The sequence below is a fragment of the Staurois parvus genome, unplaced genomic scaffold (genome assembly GCF_062004578.1).
Source record: "Staurois parvus isolate SC_StPar_1 unplaced genomic scaffold, SC_StPar_1.0 ptg000195l, whole genome shotgun sequence".
In the NCBI taxonomy this organism is placed as follows: domain Eukaryota; kingdom Metazoa; phylum Chordata; class Amphibia; order Anura; family Ranidae; genus Staurois; species Staurois parvus.
The window spans coordinates 6,406,469-6,423,434 of NW_028317991.1; the positions used below are offsets into that span (position 1 = coordinate 6,406,469).

Consider the following 16,966-nt stretch of genomic DNA (forward strand, 5'->3'; position numbering starts at 1 on the left):
TTGTAAGTGATATTGGGAATGTCCTGTGTTTCTTTCAGTATACCCTCCGCTGTGATATGAAGCGATCTCTGCTGGCCAAAGACTTGACAAAAACGTGTGAGTTTATCATCCACTCACAGGTAGGTGCTGTGCAGAGGTGTCAGCAAAGCTAGACACAGATGGAGAAATAATGTTGTAGAGTCTGTTATGCTTAAAGTGATATTAAGGGCATATTTAAAAAAAAAAAAAAAATACAAAACATCATACTTGCCCTGCTTTGTGCAATGGTTTTGAACAGAGCAACCCCGATCCTGCTCTTTTTGGGTCCCCTCCCTCCAGCTTTCTATGGGGACACTTGAGCTCCTGAGCCACCGCTCTTTGTCCTTTCACACGGACTTGACCCTGCCCCCCCCCCCGCTCTGTCCTCATTGACTCACAGGCTGTGATTGACAGTAAATAAGAATAGAAGTATTCTGGCGCAAAAAGAGTCAGTGCCCAGCTTTCATGTATTTACACTTTAAAAGCACTTAGAAGTAATAATGTCCATAAAGTGTCCATCCATGTTAACTAACCGGCATCAGCGGCAGCTATCCTCAGTTTGGCCAGCTCTGTGTAAAGAAATACAAAATAAAGGGGGCAAAGTGCCATGTAAGTGCAGTATTAAAGTGAAGCAGTTTATTTGCAATAGATTAACACTCACAAGATGTGTAATACAGTATCGCTCCTCATGTATATATACCCAGCATCGACTGCTCACTCCTATCTATTGCGAATAAACCTTTCAAAAAGTAAGTGCTTAGTGTTGATGGGTGTTATCCCAAGGTTAAGGTATCTGCATCCTAATAATCTATTCAAAAGATCTAGAGAGCAATAGGGGCAGTAGGATTTCCTAAGACAGACATTTAACTGTTAAAACCTCATACTTTTATTATAGAAAGATATCATATTAAAACAGCATTGCTTGTTTAACCTCCCTACCAGTCTGATTATGTCAGTATTTCTGTGCTCAAAGCGGTACATTTTTCTGCATGGAAATATGTAGTTTTTTTTATTGTAGGCCTGTAATTTTTAGGAATAACTCATTGAAATCTGTCTGAACAAGAGTCTAGTAAACATCCCGGGTATGTTTAAAATTTGAAACACGAAATCATAAATTATAATTTAATAAATAATCATAAAAAATAATATAATAATAAATTTATTTCCACAATATAATCAAACCAAAAGCACTGTAATTTGAAATAGAGCGCCAAGTTCGCACATCACTGAACAAAGTCGCTTTCAGTGTCTGATGACGAATTTCCCCACTAATCATTATCACTCAATTCTGCAAGTAGTTCTAATTTACTATCGCTGTTCTCTAGCTGGTCTAAAACCACTTTTGACCTAAAGGGACACTTTTTGGATGCCATGGACATGCAGGCAGGGCACAGGACAAAGCACTCGAGACAAAATGTATGTGAAATGGTTTGATACAGGAATGTTTTACTATGTGATTTTAGTGTATTTTGTAAATGTCACTTTTTGACATTTTAAAATTTCCCGCCAGTTCCGTCCCCATACGTCCTGATGTTGCAGGGAACGGAACCCAAAAGACAGATGCCGGCATCGGCTGGAAGACATTGCCAGGGACGCTGCAGGGGGGACATCACGGGAGCGAAGGGCAAGGTAAGTGAAGGGTATTCCCGAGTGTAGCTCGGGGTTACCGCTTTTGGTGCTGAAACTTTACCCCGAGCTACACTCGTGAATACCTCCAGGGAGGTTAAAAATCCCTCCTGAATAAGCTGTATTACAATCACACCAATGGTGCTATCTCACACCCACAAGCCATTATTCCAAAGTAAAGATGAGTCTGTAGTCAGCCAATCTCAACATGTTTCGCCGTTTCCTGCTTCTTCAGGAGGATGTTGAGGGAATATAGTTCTAGAACAAAGCAAAAAATATACAAATACAACGTAATATCAAAAATAATAATACAGCTTATTATAACATAATATGGGGTGCATTGTACATGACTGACTTGGCACTTACCCCAGGACACCGAATGAATCTAAAAAGCCAGACCACAGTGAGGCACCAAAGAAAGATCCCCTGGGGCGAACGTGAGAGCAAGTCTAAATCCCAGTCACACTGGATCCGAATTGGCATGCGATTTGTATGCCATGTGACTTGCAAATCACATGCCAAGTCGCACTTTATTGTCTGCAATTAGAGCGGTCATATCGGTGTAGTTCCGACTTGGTCAGAGCCGCACCGATTTCTAAAGTAGTACATTTCGCACCTCAGATCAACATATCATCCAACGTTGAAATTGTGCGACTTCATTGTAAGTTGCACTATTTCAAAGTCGGGTTTGATGTGACCAGGGTGTAAAGGCCATGACTGCCTATATGCATATGATTGTTTTAGAATAAACACCATATCATGGCTGTATGCATTTTCAACTAAGAATAATAAGGGTAGGTATAAAACATACCAGGCCTGTAATAACACCACACTTCCAAAATGGGGCTGATGAGATTTAAGCTGAACAGCACATGGTGCACACCTCTCAGATCATAAGATGTATAATAGCAAAAGAAAAACCCAAAAGGATGTGCTCTTCTCGTACATTACCGTGGTTACAAATGAATTTATTAAAAACGTAACAAATGGATACTCACAAAACAAATGTAAAAAACGAACATGAAGGCAAATGGGTCAATGTCACGCGACTGGAGTCCTGTGATGATGGTGCCCGGTGGGAAAAAGCTGACTCGTTTTGGGAGTTGAACTCCATTTTTCAAAGCTAAGATGGTAGAGAATGCCCATGCCCCATATATAGGGAAAATTACTAATTAAAATAATCACCACACCCCCTCCATGGAAAATAGCCCCACTGCTGGGTTCCAAAGCTATTTGTTGCATTTATCACTTTCATGAATTAAATAAAATAAATGGTGCTTGTACAAAGATGTGTGCAAACAGTGACCTGTATACCGCAAGCATAACTGATATAAAAGATTTGCTGTATGTGGTATGATGTCCCTTAAATGGAGAAGAAGTGGAGATGACTGTGCAGCCTCATAGAATTCGGAGTGTGGGGAGACGTGGAACGCACGCCATGATGGCACCGACAGTTGCTCCAGGAACTGCACATGCGCACCACTGGGAATAGTGCAAGGCGCACGTGCCATCTCAAACGCACCCACAGGAAGTGCAAGCGGTGGACGCCGGTAGCACCCACGTGTTGGAAGAAGTGCACCTTGGGAGCTGCCGGAGAGGAGACCGGTGCGAGGCTATGAGGAGCGGTGGATGCCGCCGCGGTAAGAAGAGCACTGAGTGTCGTGGTGGAACGAAGGTGGGACAAAGCACAGGACGACGGCAGCCTGTTACCCATGGAAGGTGACCCCTAACCATCAGAGACCAGTGACCCTCGGAGAGTAAAACACCCGCCCCTGCAATGGCAAAATAAACAGGAGTAGTACGGGAAGCCCCTCTCTTAAGGGGGGCACGGACAGTGGGAGGGGGGGGGGGGGGAGTACCGGGTGAGAGGGTAAATTCACCCTCTTGTTAAATTACATCAATATAGTGCCTTGGTATAAAAGGAGTGGATGCTAAGACGCTATAAGAAGCTCCAAGAGGGGTTCTGGGGAAAATAAATGTAAGGAGAAGAATAAGAAAAGAGAGGGGTCACCCAGGGGTTACAGAAGAAAAGGAATAAGGAGCTGATTATGGATATGCTGTACCTGACATAGGAGAGAGCACTAACCTGGACTTTCTTGTATTCATTTACAAAATTTTAAAATTATTGATGGGACTAGAGTAAAATTGTTGTAGTAAAGATCTATTAAAGGAGGAAGAACAAAAACTCTCCAATCAAGAACGATAAAGAAATACATGCCCCCTCAGGAAAAAAAGTCCAAAGGGTCACATCCCTGAGACAACAGGTAACAAAGGGGCAGCATGAGTTGGGAAATAATAATGGATATCGAAATAGACTTTTGTTAGGAGCATCAAATCAGGGTCAGATTAAAGAATCTAATAATATGGAAAGCTCTAGCGAGATAGAGGAACAAGGATCGAGCTTACAAATGCCTACGAAAATGGATATGGCAGAGATGTTTGCGAAACTAGAGTACTCCATAAAGAATGAAATGGCCATATTTCATAATGATTTGGGACAAGTTCTATCTCGGCTAGAAGATATGGAAGAATAATTAGATACAAGCACAAGTAATTACGAAGATAGAAACACAGGTGGAGGACATGCGTAAGGAGTAAAGGAAGTTGGCATATAGACAAGAGTACCAAGAGAATAGGGATAGAAGAAACAACTTAAGGATTCAAGGTCTGCCAGAAGTAACATTGGGAGAAGATCTATTGGAAAAAACTAGGAAAATATTTAATCCAATAATGGAAGTCCAATAAGAGAACAACTGAAGATAGTCATAGGATAAAACAATCCTAGGGAGTAGTTCCAGATGTTCCTAGAGATATAATTGTGCGTTTCCATCATTATGAAGAGAAAGCCAATATTTGGAAGAGGTTGCGAGGAATTCCAGAAGTAAAATATGGAGGAGTGAGTTTGCAAATTTTCATGGACGTAGCTTCAGAGACTCTAGCTAGAAGGAGAGTTTTGAAACCATTACTGGACTTGAGGCGCAAGGGGAACGTCCGATATAGCTGGGGTTTCCTAGCATGCTTGATCAGGCAACAGGTCTCTAGAGAATAGGAAAAGAAAACGTAGCTTATTCCTTTTTCTGCATGTGGTTTTTTTTTTTTGTTTTGTTTTTTCCTCCTATACGGGTATATGCCTATAAAGGTTAACATGGTTGGGTGGCAGGGAGAGGGGAGAAAAAAGAGGGAAGGGAGGGGAGATTAAAGAAGGGAAAGATTGTGTGTTTGTTCCTTTGGCTCTCCCCTTTTTTCCTTCTCTTTCTTTCCACTTAAGAGGGGCATCGGGAGGCTCAACACGAGACGTGTTAGTTTAAGGTTTTGAGATACTGGTCCAGATAGGCATAGGTGATCAGAGTCTTACCCCGAAGAGGAATCGAAGATTAAATTAGTCACAACTGATTCCCGGGCTAGAACATGGGCCAAGGGTTAGTGGGAGGGGGGAGGGTTGGGGCTGAGGGAGGGGTGAGAGGGGGGGAAGGGAAGGGTGGTGGGAGGATGAGGGAAGGTAAAGGTCACCCGGAAAGGAATTTTATTATGTTTTAATTGGCATACAACTGTTCCCTGTTCAATCAGCATACAACTGAGTTTTTTGTATAGAAAGAGAATAGACGAAGAGAGGAGATGAATGTGTGTAATCTTATAACATATAATGTGAATGATTGAATACCCAGACTAAACGATATAAGATTCTTAGGGAAATCCACCAATATTTGGCGGATGTGGTGTTCTTACAAGAGACACACTTATCTCAAAATTCAAAGGTTAAGTTCTTCTCAAAATATTATCCTACATGCTTTTATGTGGACTCTCCTATTAAACGAGCAAAAGGGGTGGCAATTGGGATAGCATAAAATATCAGTTTTATGGTAGAAGATAGAATGGTAGATCCAGGGGGTAGGTTTCTGTTTTTGAGAGGGAAATTACAAGGAGTTGAATGTACACTAGTGAACATCTACTGCCCTAATAAAAATCCAATGGCTTACTTAGAGGGTGTATTGAGAAGCCTTATGGATTTTAAAAAGGGTCAGTTGACTGTGGCAGGGGACTTTAATTTTTGTATGGACCCATGGTTGGACATGGCGCAGAGGGACGGAGGTAGTAGTCTAAAATCGATTTAAAAAAGCCTTGATCAGTATCAACTTATGAACACATGGCAAATTAAACATCCAAGGGATAAGGACTACACCTTTTTTCTCCCCGGCACACGGGATGTATTCAGTGTTGGATTATATAATGATAGAGCACAGACACCTGGAATCCATGGTAAATTCTAGAATTGAAGTAATGTCACTATCAGATCATGCACCTGTTATAACGAGACTAAAATGGGGAAAGGAAGAAAATAGAAGCTGTATGTGGAGACTAAATGAGACCCTAATACAGGACCCAGAGATGGAGATAAGATTAAGGAAAGCGAGAGCAATACTTTAAGCTTAACGAGACCAAAGAGTTATCCATGGCGACAATATGGGAAGCACACAAGGTGTATATAAGTGGCATTCTGATCTTGATGGGAGCTGAAAAAAGAGAAAGGGAGAAAAAAATAAAATTGTTAGCTAAGGAATTATGACTTAGAACAACTATATAAAAGGAAAATAGATGTGGAGATACAACAGATGATATTGAAACGAGAGGAATTGAAGGACATTATGGAACAGGAAACTAGAAGATTTTTTTAATAAGGTGGATAAAGAAAGATAGCAGTGGGGGAATAAACCAGGAAAATATTTAATGAGTAGGAATTTTATATAGAGAAAATTAAAGATGAAAATGGGGAAATGGTGTACTCAACCACTGATATCGCCAAAATGTTTCAAAAGTATTATAGTAAGTTTTATATGATCTAAAATCTAGTAACCCGAAAGAACCAGAGGGAGAAAGAGAAAGGCAGTGCTATTTAAAAGAGGCGGGATTCCCCAGGTTAGAGGAGGAAAGGTTATTGGCCCTGGAAAAACCAATCTCACAGGAAGAAATAAATGGGGCACTGAGAGGTACAACAGGAAAAAGCCCGGGACTAGACGGTTACACGTTAAGATATTATATGAAGTTTCAAAAACGGCTTATTCACAGATTGTGCCAATATATGAACGCATTAGGAGAAGGGATGGATATGAGGAAAGAATCGTTGCAGTCATACATTACAATTATACCAAAAGAGGGAAAAGACCCATACCAATTCACTAGCTATAGACCAATATCACTTTTAAATATAGATACCATACTCTATGCAAAGGTTTTAGCAAATAGGATGAAAGAGCTGATGCCAGACTGGACACATATAGATTAAGTAGGATTTGTGCCAGGGAGAGAGGGAAGAGAGAATGGATTAAGATCATTGCTTCTTTTGGAAAAAAGTAAGAGAGAGTGGTTTGGCGTTGATAGCATCGATTGACGCAAAAAAAAAAAAAACCTTTTGATAGGGTTGATTGGGGGTTTATGTTGGATGCATTGGGAGTATTAGGAATTAGGCACAGGATGATGCAGTGGATAAGAAATCTGTATAGTTTTCCATCAGCAACGGTGAGGTTAATGGTTCATTATCGCAATTCTTTAGGATGTAAAATGGGACTAGGCAAGGTTGCCCATTATTGCCACTGCTTTTTGTTATCTCCCTGGAACCACTTCTAGTGACTGCTCGAAAGTGTACAGATATAAAAGGAATCTTGATGGGGAATGTAGAACATAAAGTGGCAACTTATGCAGATGATATGCTATTTTATGTAATGAACCGTAGAGTAACGTTACCTACTTTAATGAAACTTTTAAGATCATTAGAGGAATAAGTAAATTTGTTTGGGTAAATAAAAAACCAAGGGTAAGCTATGAAGTATTATGTAGAGATAGTTATTGTGGTTTAGGTATGCTGGACTTTAGGAGATACTACCACTCTGTGCTGACTTCACGAATAGTAGAGTGGACTCACAATACACAAGGGAAAATATGGGTACAAATGGAATATACACTGTAGGTCACCGTTAGATAAAATAATATGGATTCCACAATATTGATTTTTCTCAGAAAATATAAGTATTTTAACATGGAATGTTATTAGAGAATGGGATAGAATACACAAACAAATGGGATGGGAATATAATTCACTATTAATTCCAGTAGAAGGAACAGATTTTTTTCTTCCAGTGAAAGAGGGTATTCGAGGTAAATGGATAAAAAGATAAAAATGCATGTTTGAAGGATATCACTGAAAATATTAAAAATAGGAAAGATTTTGTTTTTTAGGCTAAATGAATGGCGGTACCATGAACTGAGGTATTTTTTAACAACTATTCCACAACCACTAAGGATGGCGGAGAATATGTACCCATTGGAACAATTTGTCGATCAAGAGATAATACACAAACATGTAACTTCTTGCATTTACAAGATTTTTACCAATATAGCGGGAACTGAACATCCATTGTATCTAGAGAAGTGGGAAAAAGAGTTGGGAACAAAATTAGAGGCTCACGAGAAAAAGAAAATATTTAGACTGGCACATAGTGCTGTAAATCTGAACATAGTAGAAATGAACTATAAATGTCTAGTTTGATGGCACTGTACACTCAGTGTAGTACACAAACAACTACTGCAGAATTCACATTTATGTTGGAAGGGGGTGTGGGTTTGAAGGAACTATGGCACATATATGGTGGGAATGCCCTAAGATCCAATAATTTTGGCAAGGAATAATTCAACAAGTTCAAGAGATAACCGGAATTGGAATACCAAATAACCCTTGGGTTTGTATATTTCATAAAGAGGACATTACAGTGAAGCAATCTAAAAATACGTAATATTTCATTTAATAAATGCAGCTAAAGGCCTGATCCCAAAATTCTGCCAAAGTAAAGAAATTCCTAAAATAGGAGAATATAAAATTAAACGATTTAGACAAATTTGGGAGAGATGGATAATTTATAAAACAACTAAGTATGCAGAATTGAGAGGAATATGAGGGGGATGATTGAAGAGGAGGCAGAATTGAGAGGAATATGAGGGGGATGATTGAAGAGGAGGGACAGGAAGTAATAAAGGGAGGACAGATATTAATAGAAGGAAGGGTGACCTCGGGGGCGGAGTGTGGTTGGGGGGGGGGGGTAAGGGTGTGAGGGTTATATGTAAGAATTTTGATACTTGTAAATGTACTGTTGTATTATGTGAAACAATATATGTTTTAATATTAATAAAAGATGCAATAAAAAGCAAAAAAAAAAAAATTCAGTGACAAAGGGAAAAGGTTCAGCTCTGCAATATGTTATAACAACGCATTGGAAATGGGTGCTGGTTTCATGAAATGATGGGTTAATTCTGTGAAGATTAATTTTGTTTCAAAATGTATTTTACAATTATTCTAAGTGGGTGTAAAACTGGCCACACACATTACAAGCTCTTCTTTCAACTGTCCTTATGCCTTGTGCTATGCACTATGAATGGGTGTTTAAGCTTGTTTTAAAAAGTGGAAGAAAAGCCTAACATCAGTCCTAAAAAATGTTCCCTCTCCCCTCATCCTACTTATTCTGCATAACCTATGTAAGAAAGATCTGTGTACTTGCCTGTTTTTCTTTAATTCAGTCCGGTGTGGTCACTTGATCCTGCAGCCCAGGTTTCCCGGTGTCAGTGAGCGGCTGCTGCAGGGGATAGGAGGGAGCACTGACAACGGATGAACCATGGAAGCCTATGGGTGAGGTAACAGCTCCTGGAATTAACAGATGTTGTGGAGTACTTCCTTACACAGGGAAGTCAGAGCTGTAGGATCACATGACCGGACTGGATTAGACATACGTATGTAGATCTTTTTTACACAGGATATGTAGGATGATTAGGGAAGTGAGGGTGGGGGGAGGGGCATTTTTAAGAATAATAAGGCCTTAATGCACACTGTTGCTCCTAATTGTGAGTTTTGGTGTTTTTTTGCCAAAGCCCCTCAACTCAACTCAATAAAAGCCAATGTGGTCATGCACATATCAGAGTTTAGCAGCAGCGTGTATACACGGCTGTCACTTAGGCATGTTTTACATGTAGCAAAAACACATGTAAACACGCCTAAGTGATAGCCACATTTAGTGCTTTATTCGTTTCTATGGTCAGCGGTTTTCTGCTGCCATGTAGCCTTAGGCTTTTCTTCCACTTTAATGAATGCTGTCACTGCTGCATATGTGAACACCATTCTATTCAATAAAATCCTACCGTTCTCATGCTTGGGCCTTGTTTGGCCAACCTATGGGCAACTGGATTTGGATCTTTATTATTTTATTTGTGTCTCTGTAGCCTCAGAAGACGAAGCTGACCCCAAGTCCAGTGGACTTCACAATCACACCTGAAACATTACAGAACGTTAAAGAGGTGAGTTTTCATTGACATCTCTTGGCAGATAATTAAAGGTTTAACTATCAGAAGACCATTCATCATCTAGAGAGAAAAAAAGGTGGTGTGGGCTTTCACTGGGTTTAAAATTCCTTGCTTGTTTTTCTTTTTTTCATGTGTTATAGACCCTTTTGCCTTAAGTGCCGGTTCACACTGATGCTGTGCGGGATTAGCAGCAATTGCTGTGCGTTTACTGCACTGCATCACAATCGCAGTTTGTTCATGCAAACCACTATGGGTGTCAACACCCCAAAAATGGTTCGCAAAATGCAGGGCGATAGGCTGACTCCGATCTCATGCGTGTGAACACCCATGTGATCTGATTCCAGTGCGGAAAAAAAAAAGGTGCTGGCACCTTTTTCTGCAGGTGGGGTGCGATTTGAGCCATACAAAATGAATGGCTCAGATCACACTGCAAAGAATTGCATGTGATTTGAACAGGAATGTGGTATGATTCCTGTTCGATTCACATGCAGTTTTCCCCACTGCAATAGTGTGAACCAGGACTAAAGCTGGGCGCTGGTCACAAAACTTTAACTTAAATATATTCCTCAACAGCTGCAAAGGATATAAATCTATTTCAAATTTCATTGAAAATCCAGATATCACCATATAAAAGTAGCAGTGACATCATCACTGTGTTCTACATAGCCTGGACAGAGAGCAGAACTGTGGGGAAGGGCCTCAGCATGTCCACCCACTACAGGCTGCCTGCAGAAAACCACAGGAGGGGGCGGAGACAAGACCAGTCACCCTGCACAAGGAGAGAGAGCAGCAGTGACCGGTCTTTATTACAGGAAGCTCCTACATAGAGGTAATGTTTCACACTGGATTACTGCACAGATCTGGAAGAAATACAAAAAGCACACCAAGCTTCAAGGAAGTATACGCATGGCTATTTTCTTTAGACAATATTTATTTATCCCAGAGTTCAGTTTTTACCCTGTCGGTGCCATCAGTATAAGGGATACATTGGTGGCAATACTGGCCTGTGAACAGACAGGAGTTTGTTTAAATTTGTTCACATCAGAACCATCTGTCTCCTTCTTGTGGAAGTGACTTGGGCAGTTGTAAAGTCACCCAATTATGTCCACTTTAATGCCAGCCATACATGAAATTTTGATCCAAATACAGGCATCCTGGATCGACTTTTGTACAGCTTGATAGATAAACACCGCCAGCTCTAGCCATCAGCGCTGATCAGTGTATTCTGATGGCGGGGTCTTCCCCTGTAAGAACACAATGGCTTAGCAGGACTGATTCCCCCCATCCACCTTAAATGTGTGGATGGATGAAACAGGTAATTTTTCTTTTCATTCAACCAAAAAAAAAAGAATCATTTATGGGCTGCCTAATGGTTATGGGTCCACCCACTAACCCTCCTCCCACCGTTCACAATCCCCTGTCCACTTCCCTTCTTTGGCAGATGTCCTGCACTTACCTGTCCTTCCTGGATGCCCGGGACCTCCATGGCAGAAGTCAAGATGGAGAGCGAAGGTTGATGAGTGAACATTCTAATAAGACTGAAAGCGGTCATCTCCGGGGTTTGCTGGCCTTCATGGCTGGGCAAGAAGCTAATTGAGCATGATTCAGAGAAGTGTAGAGATGACGTTAGGGGTCTCATGTCTCCTTAAAACAAACATTTCAGTTGCGCTATGTTATCACATAGGGGGCTTACCATCCACCTTGTGCTAGCAACAAATAAAGTAAAAAAATTAAACATGATAGTTTGTAAAAATATATTTTTTTTAATTTTATTAATCTCCTGCCCCAACTTACACACTAACATAAACGCGTCCATTTGCATATAAGAAAAAGAATTGTGCTACACATATTAGACATTTGCGCACCGATTTACGCAGTGATCTTCAGGCTTCAAATATGTGTATTAACCACTTGCCAACCACGCTATAGCCGAATGATGGCTACAGCGCGGTTGTCCAGTCCTGGGAGGGCGTCATATGACTTCCTCCCAAAACATACCTTCCCGTGCGCCCCCAGCGGCTCACGCCTGGCGATCTCCGTGATTGCTGTGGCTGTAGCCTTTTACCACATGATTAGCTGTGTCCAATGACATAGCAGATCACTGGGTAAATACAGTTGCTGGTTATCGGCTGCACTTTCCTCACGCTGTCACAGGCAATTGTCAGACAACAGATCGGCACTGATGATCAGTGCCCCGATGATCAGTGCCGCCAGTCAGTGCAGCATCATCAGTTCTGCCTATCCGTGCCACCTCATCAGTGCCCATTAGTGCTGCCTATCAGTGCAGCCTCGTTAACGCACATCAGTGAAGGAGAAAAATTACCTGTTTGCAAAATTTTATAATCGAAACGAAGAAAAACTTATTTTTTTTTTTTTTAATTTTTTGCTCTTTTTTTTGTTGCACAAAAAATAAAACACCCAGTGGTGATTAATTACCACCAAAAGAAAGCTATTTGTGTGAAAAAAAATTATAAAAATTTCATATGGGTACAGTTTTGCACCAGCGCTGTGGTATTGAGAACTACAAGCCAACAGCCCCTAAGGCTTGCTGGAACTTGTATTTTGCTCATTCATAGAGGACTGCGAATAAGTGATGCGACCAAAAACATTTGACAGCTTGCGGGTGAAGAAGATCCCCCGCTAGCTGTCAAAGCCGGTCCATTCATAACATGTTACATGTTAATGGTAGAGCTGGATGAACTTTTGTCTTTTTTTCAGCCAGACTAACTATGTTACACCCTGAATATGGATGTAACATGTTATGAAAGGTGAACTTATTTTTAAATTGGAATTTTAGTGAGAAAATACATTTTTCTAGATCATTTCACTTCATGCTGACCCCTTTTGCAGATAAAGCTATGTAAATTATTAAAAATAAGTGTTTATATTGTTTAAGATACAGTAACACACTGGGGTTGATTTACTAAATGCAAATATACTGTGCGCTGCAAGTGCAGTTGCTCCAGAGCTTAGTAAATGAGGGAAGCTTCACTTTGCAAAGTATACCCAAGCACATGCAAGACAAACATAATTTTTGCTTGCATATTATTTTATTAGAGTTTTCCCTTAGATCTAGAGCAACTGCACTTGAAGTGCACAGACTATTTGCCTTTAGTAAATCAACCCTATTGTCCCACCCTACTCTGCACATGCTCAGTTGCTCTTTATTTTTTGGCACTCTGTCTAAAATCAGAGCCACTAGAGGAGCGATCTGCTAACAGACTGAATATTTACTTCTGCTCAGGGGTTCTGGGCTTCAGCAAAATGGCAGCCTCTGGCAAGAAGAGACAGGAAGAATGTTGGAGCCAATTTACAGCACGCACTGATTTTGGTAGCATAATTATTAATATGGAATGTATGCTCCTTCATAAAGAACATTATATTTTTATCAAGATGTTACGGATAAAGTCCCACTTTGATGTATGCAAGAAAAGACAATGAAATGAAAGGGTTAACGTTTTAGATGCAGCATACCTTACCGGAATCATGGAGTGCTTCTTTATGAGCATTAGAATATTGTTTGAATTCAGCATGGCTCTACTCTGTTTGCACAGCCATGTCAATCAGGTCTGGGTTTTTGTCATTGGTATTGACTCTGTGTCCCATCTGCCACTGCAATAGAGGGACTGTCACTTCCCTTCATGGGGTTAAATCTGAAGTTTAAGTGTGGGTATTTTTTGCAGTTACATTGCTCCAGCTTGGACCAATGTAAATATGCATGTGCCATAGCTGGCTTATCCCCTTGGAAGCTGAGAATCACTTTTGTAGGCGCTATTACAGTGATTATTAAAGTGTTACTAAACCCATAACAGTAAAATCTGTCTGTATATGCAATAAAGCATGCTTGTTCTACTCGCTGGGGAACCCACGGGGTTAATCTTCCGCTTCCATTCCCTACACTCCACCGAAACTGTCTTACTCAAACTCACCAACGACCTGCTAACCGCCAAAGCTAATGGCCACTATTCAGTGCTCCTACTCCTCGACCTTTCCGCGGCTTTCGACACAGTCGACCACCCCCTCCTCCTCAAAAAACTGCACTCCCTTGGCCTCAGAGACTCCACTCTCTCCTGGCTCTCGTCCTACCTATCACAACACTCCTTTAGCGTTACCTGTAACGCTACCACCTCCCCTTCTCTGTTGGGGTCCCTCAAGGCTCTGTCCTCGGGCCCCTTCTCTTCTCCATCTACACCTCCTCCCTTGGCCAACTGATACACTCTCACGGCTTCAACTTCCACCTCTATGACGACGACACGCAAATCTATCTCTCGACCCCTCACCTCACCCCCTCAGTCTCTGCCCGAATCACAAACCTACTGAACGACATATCAGATTGGATATCGCTCCACTTCCTTAAACTGAACCTCTCCAAAACCGAGCTCCTACTTTTCCCCCCAGCCCGCGCACCCCCCCTACTGACTTCTCCATCACGTCCAACATTGCCACCATCAGGCCCACCCCGCAAGCCAGAGTACTTGGTGTCATTCTTGACTCCAATCTATACTTCCAGCCCCAAGTCCAATCATTAACAAACTCATGCAGACTCCACCTCCGCAACATTGCCAAAATACGCACGTTCCTAACTCCAGAAACCACTAAACAGCTCATCCACTCCCTCATCATATCACGACTCGATTACTGCAACTCCCTCCTCACTGGCCTGCCTCACCACAGGCTATCCCCACTTCTGTCGATCCTGAATACGGCAGCCAGACTCATCCACCTTACCAACCGCTCCGTATCCGCCACCCCCCTCTGCCAATCCCTCCACTTGCTTCCGATTGCCCAACGGATCACATTCAAAATCCTAACACTGACATACAAAGCTGTCCATCATACTGCCCCAAACTACATCACCGACCTAATATCCAAGTACCGCCCAAAACGCATACTCCGCTCCTCACAAGACCTCCTTCTCTCTAGTTCCCTGGTCTGCTCCTCCCATGCCTGCCTCCAGGACTTCTCCAGGGCATCACCCATCCTCTGGAACTCCCTACCCCAATACATCAGACTATCACCTACTCTCCTCTCCTTTAGGCGCACCCTGAAAACCCACCTCTTCAGGGAAGCCTACCCCGCCCCCTGCTAATTGCCGATTTTCTCCACTCTTCCTACCTCTCCATCCCCCACAGCTTTTCCTCCTGTACCACTATCCCCTCCCTCCTAGATTGTAAGCTCCAAGGAGCAGGGCTCTCGAACCCCTCATGTATCGCATTGTATTATTATTGTACTGTCTCATGTATTGTCTCCCATTGTAATGTACAGCACTGAGCGCACTGTTGGCGCTTTATAAATACTGTATAATAAAAATAATAATTGTGTAAACAGGGTGTTTGATCCTGTCTACTCTGATCCTCCCCTTCTTAGAACAGAGGCTGAGGGGCAAGCTGCACATGCTCAGTTTGGTGTGTATAGCTAGAGAGTTTTTTTTGTTTTTTTTTCTTGGGAGAGTGCTTGTGAGGCATTTAGCAGTTTATATTTACTAAAATAATTGCATTTCTGTGTTCTGTGTACTGTGGGAGACCAGATATAATGAATGCGGGGTCCGGGGTTTAGTAACATTTTAAGGCTCGGTTCTGGTTGCGGGTATCGCATCAGATCCTGCACCTGCAACCACCCGCAACTGAATCACACTGCTCCTAGGAGACACGCGGGGCTGCCATTCATTCTGAGTGGCACCCCCACGCATGTCAGCTTGTGGTGCGATTGCAGGTGGGGGTTTCCCTGCGGCTGCGTTTCCAAAAAGGTGCATGCACCTTTTATTTGTGCGCAATTGTGAGCACAGCAGCCCATTCAAATGAATAGATTGCCTTGCCCAATCAAACGTGGACTGCACAGTCCGAAATAGTGTAAACCAGGGCTCAGGGAACACTTTGCATTTTCTCAAATAGTGGCTACTACTGAGATTTCCAGCTTCCACAGGGATCAGACACATCTGGTACTTGCATACTTAACATTGTTCCATGTTGGATCCATGTAACCATGCAAAAATATCCATATCTTAACTGCAGCTTTAGCAGAGTACTGAGGCAGCAAAGTAAATGGTACGTGTAGGCAGCTGCAGGGGTGGCATTAAGTCACCATGCCCCACTTACATCAGTTAGCAGGCACTTTCAGTCCCATACATAATCTGTGAATAATGACCAGTCTTCCTAGTCAGGGGGTTCTAGCCCTGCTTTTGCTTTTAAGTGCTTTTTGCTGTTCCCTCCCAGCCATAGGCCAGCAGCAAGGTACTGCCAGTGAAAAGGGGTAGGCCTCCAACCAGGAAATTTGGTCATTATTTTTATTCCAGGCACCAGGAATTGTATACTGTCCAAACTTTGCCGTATATAGCTCTCGTGACCTAGAAGAGTGTCCACTAAGCATTTTGAGAAACCTTTCCCTTCTAGCAGTTCCTTTTCAGAAACCACGCCATGAGGTGTACATTTTCCACTTTTAGATGACACAGAGGGCCCTGTAGCAGCAGCTCCTTCCTGGGTGGAAGCATCCGATTTTTGGTTTGACTGATAACCAGAGGAGTGGTGAAAAACTATGACCTTTTGGCCAAAAAGGACCCACGAAAATGACCGGAACTCTGCGGAATTGGTTGGAAGGGGTGAAAAGAGTAGCACAACTGGAAGCCCCACCTTTGAACGAGAGCATCTATCCCTACTGCTCCATCTTCTCTGTTCAGGGGAAAAAAAACAACCTGATTTCGATTAGCAAACAAATCGATTTGCGGCTGACCCCATTCCAGAAAAATTCCTGATTTAGGCTCCACTTGCCCTCATTCTCTTAGTGCCTGCTCAGGATATCGGCTACCAGATTCAGTGAAACCTTGAGATGGATTGCTGACAAGGATGCCATATTGAGTTCTGCCCAGTTAAAATTTTCTTCTGCCAAGTTTTATAGAATCCTGCTCTTTATGCCACCTTGCTTGTTACATAGGCTACCATCGTGGTGTTGTCTGTGCTGACTCTGTAGCTTCTGAGAGAAAGCCAAA

At 42.1% G+C, this 16,966-nt stretch overlaps 1 protein-coding gene across 1 annotated transcript in view; it reads left to right on the plus strand.

Moving 5' to 3' along the window:
• VPS26C (VPS26 endosomal protein sorting factor C) overlaps positions 1-16,966 on the plus strand; it is a 41,550-nt gene that overhangs the window by 10,886 nt on the left and 13,698 nt on the right. The window contains exons 4-5 of the mRNA XM_089677910.1: positions 39-119; positions 9,904-9,978. Of these exons, the coding sequence (XP_089534036.1) occupies positions 39-119; positions 9,904-9,978 (156 nt within the window). The remainder of the gene's footprint in view (positions 1-38; positions 120-9,903; positions 9,979-16,966) is intronic.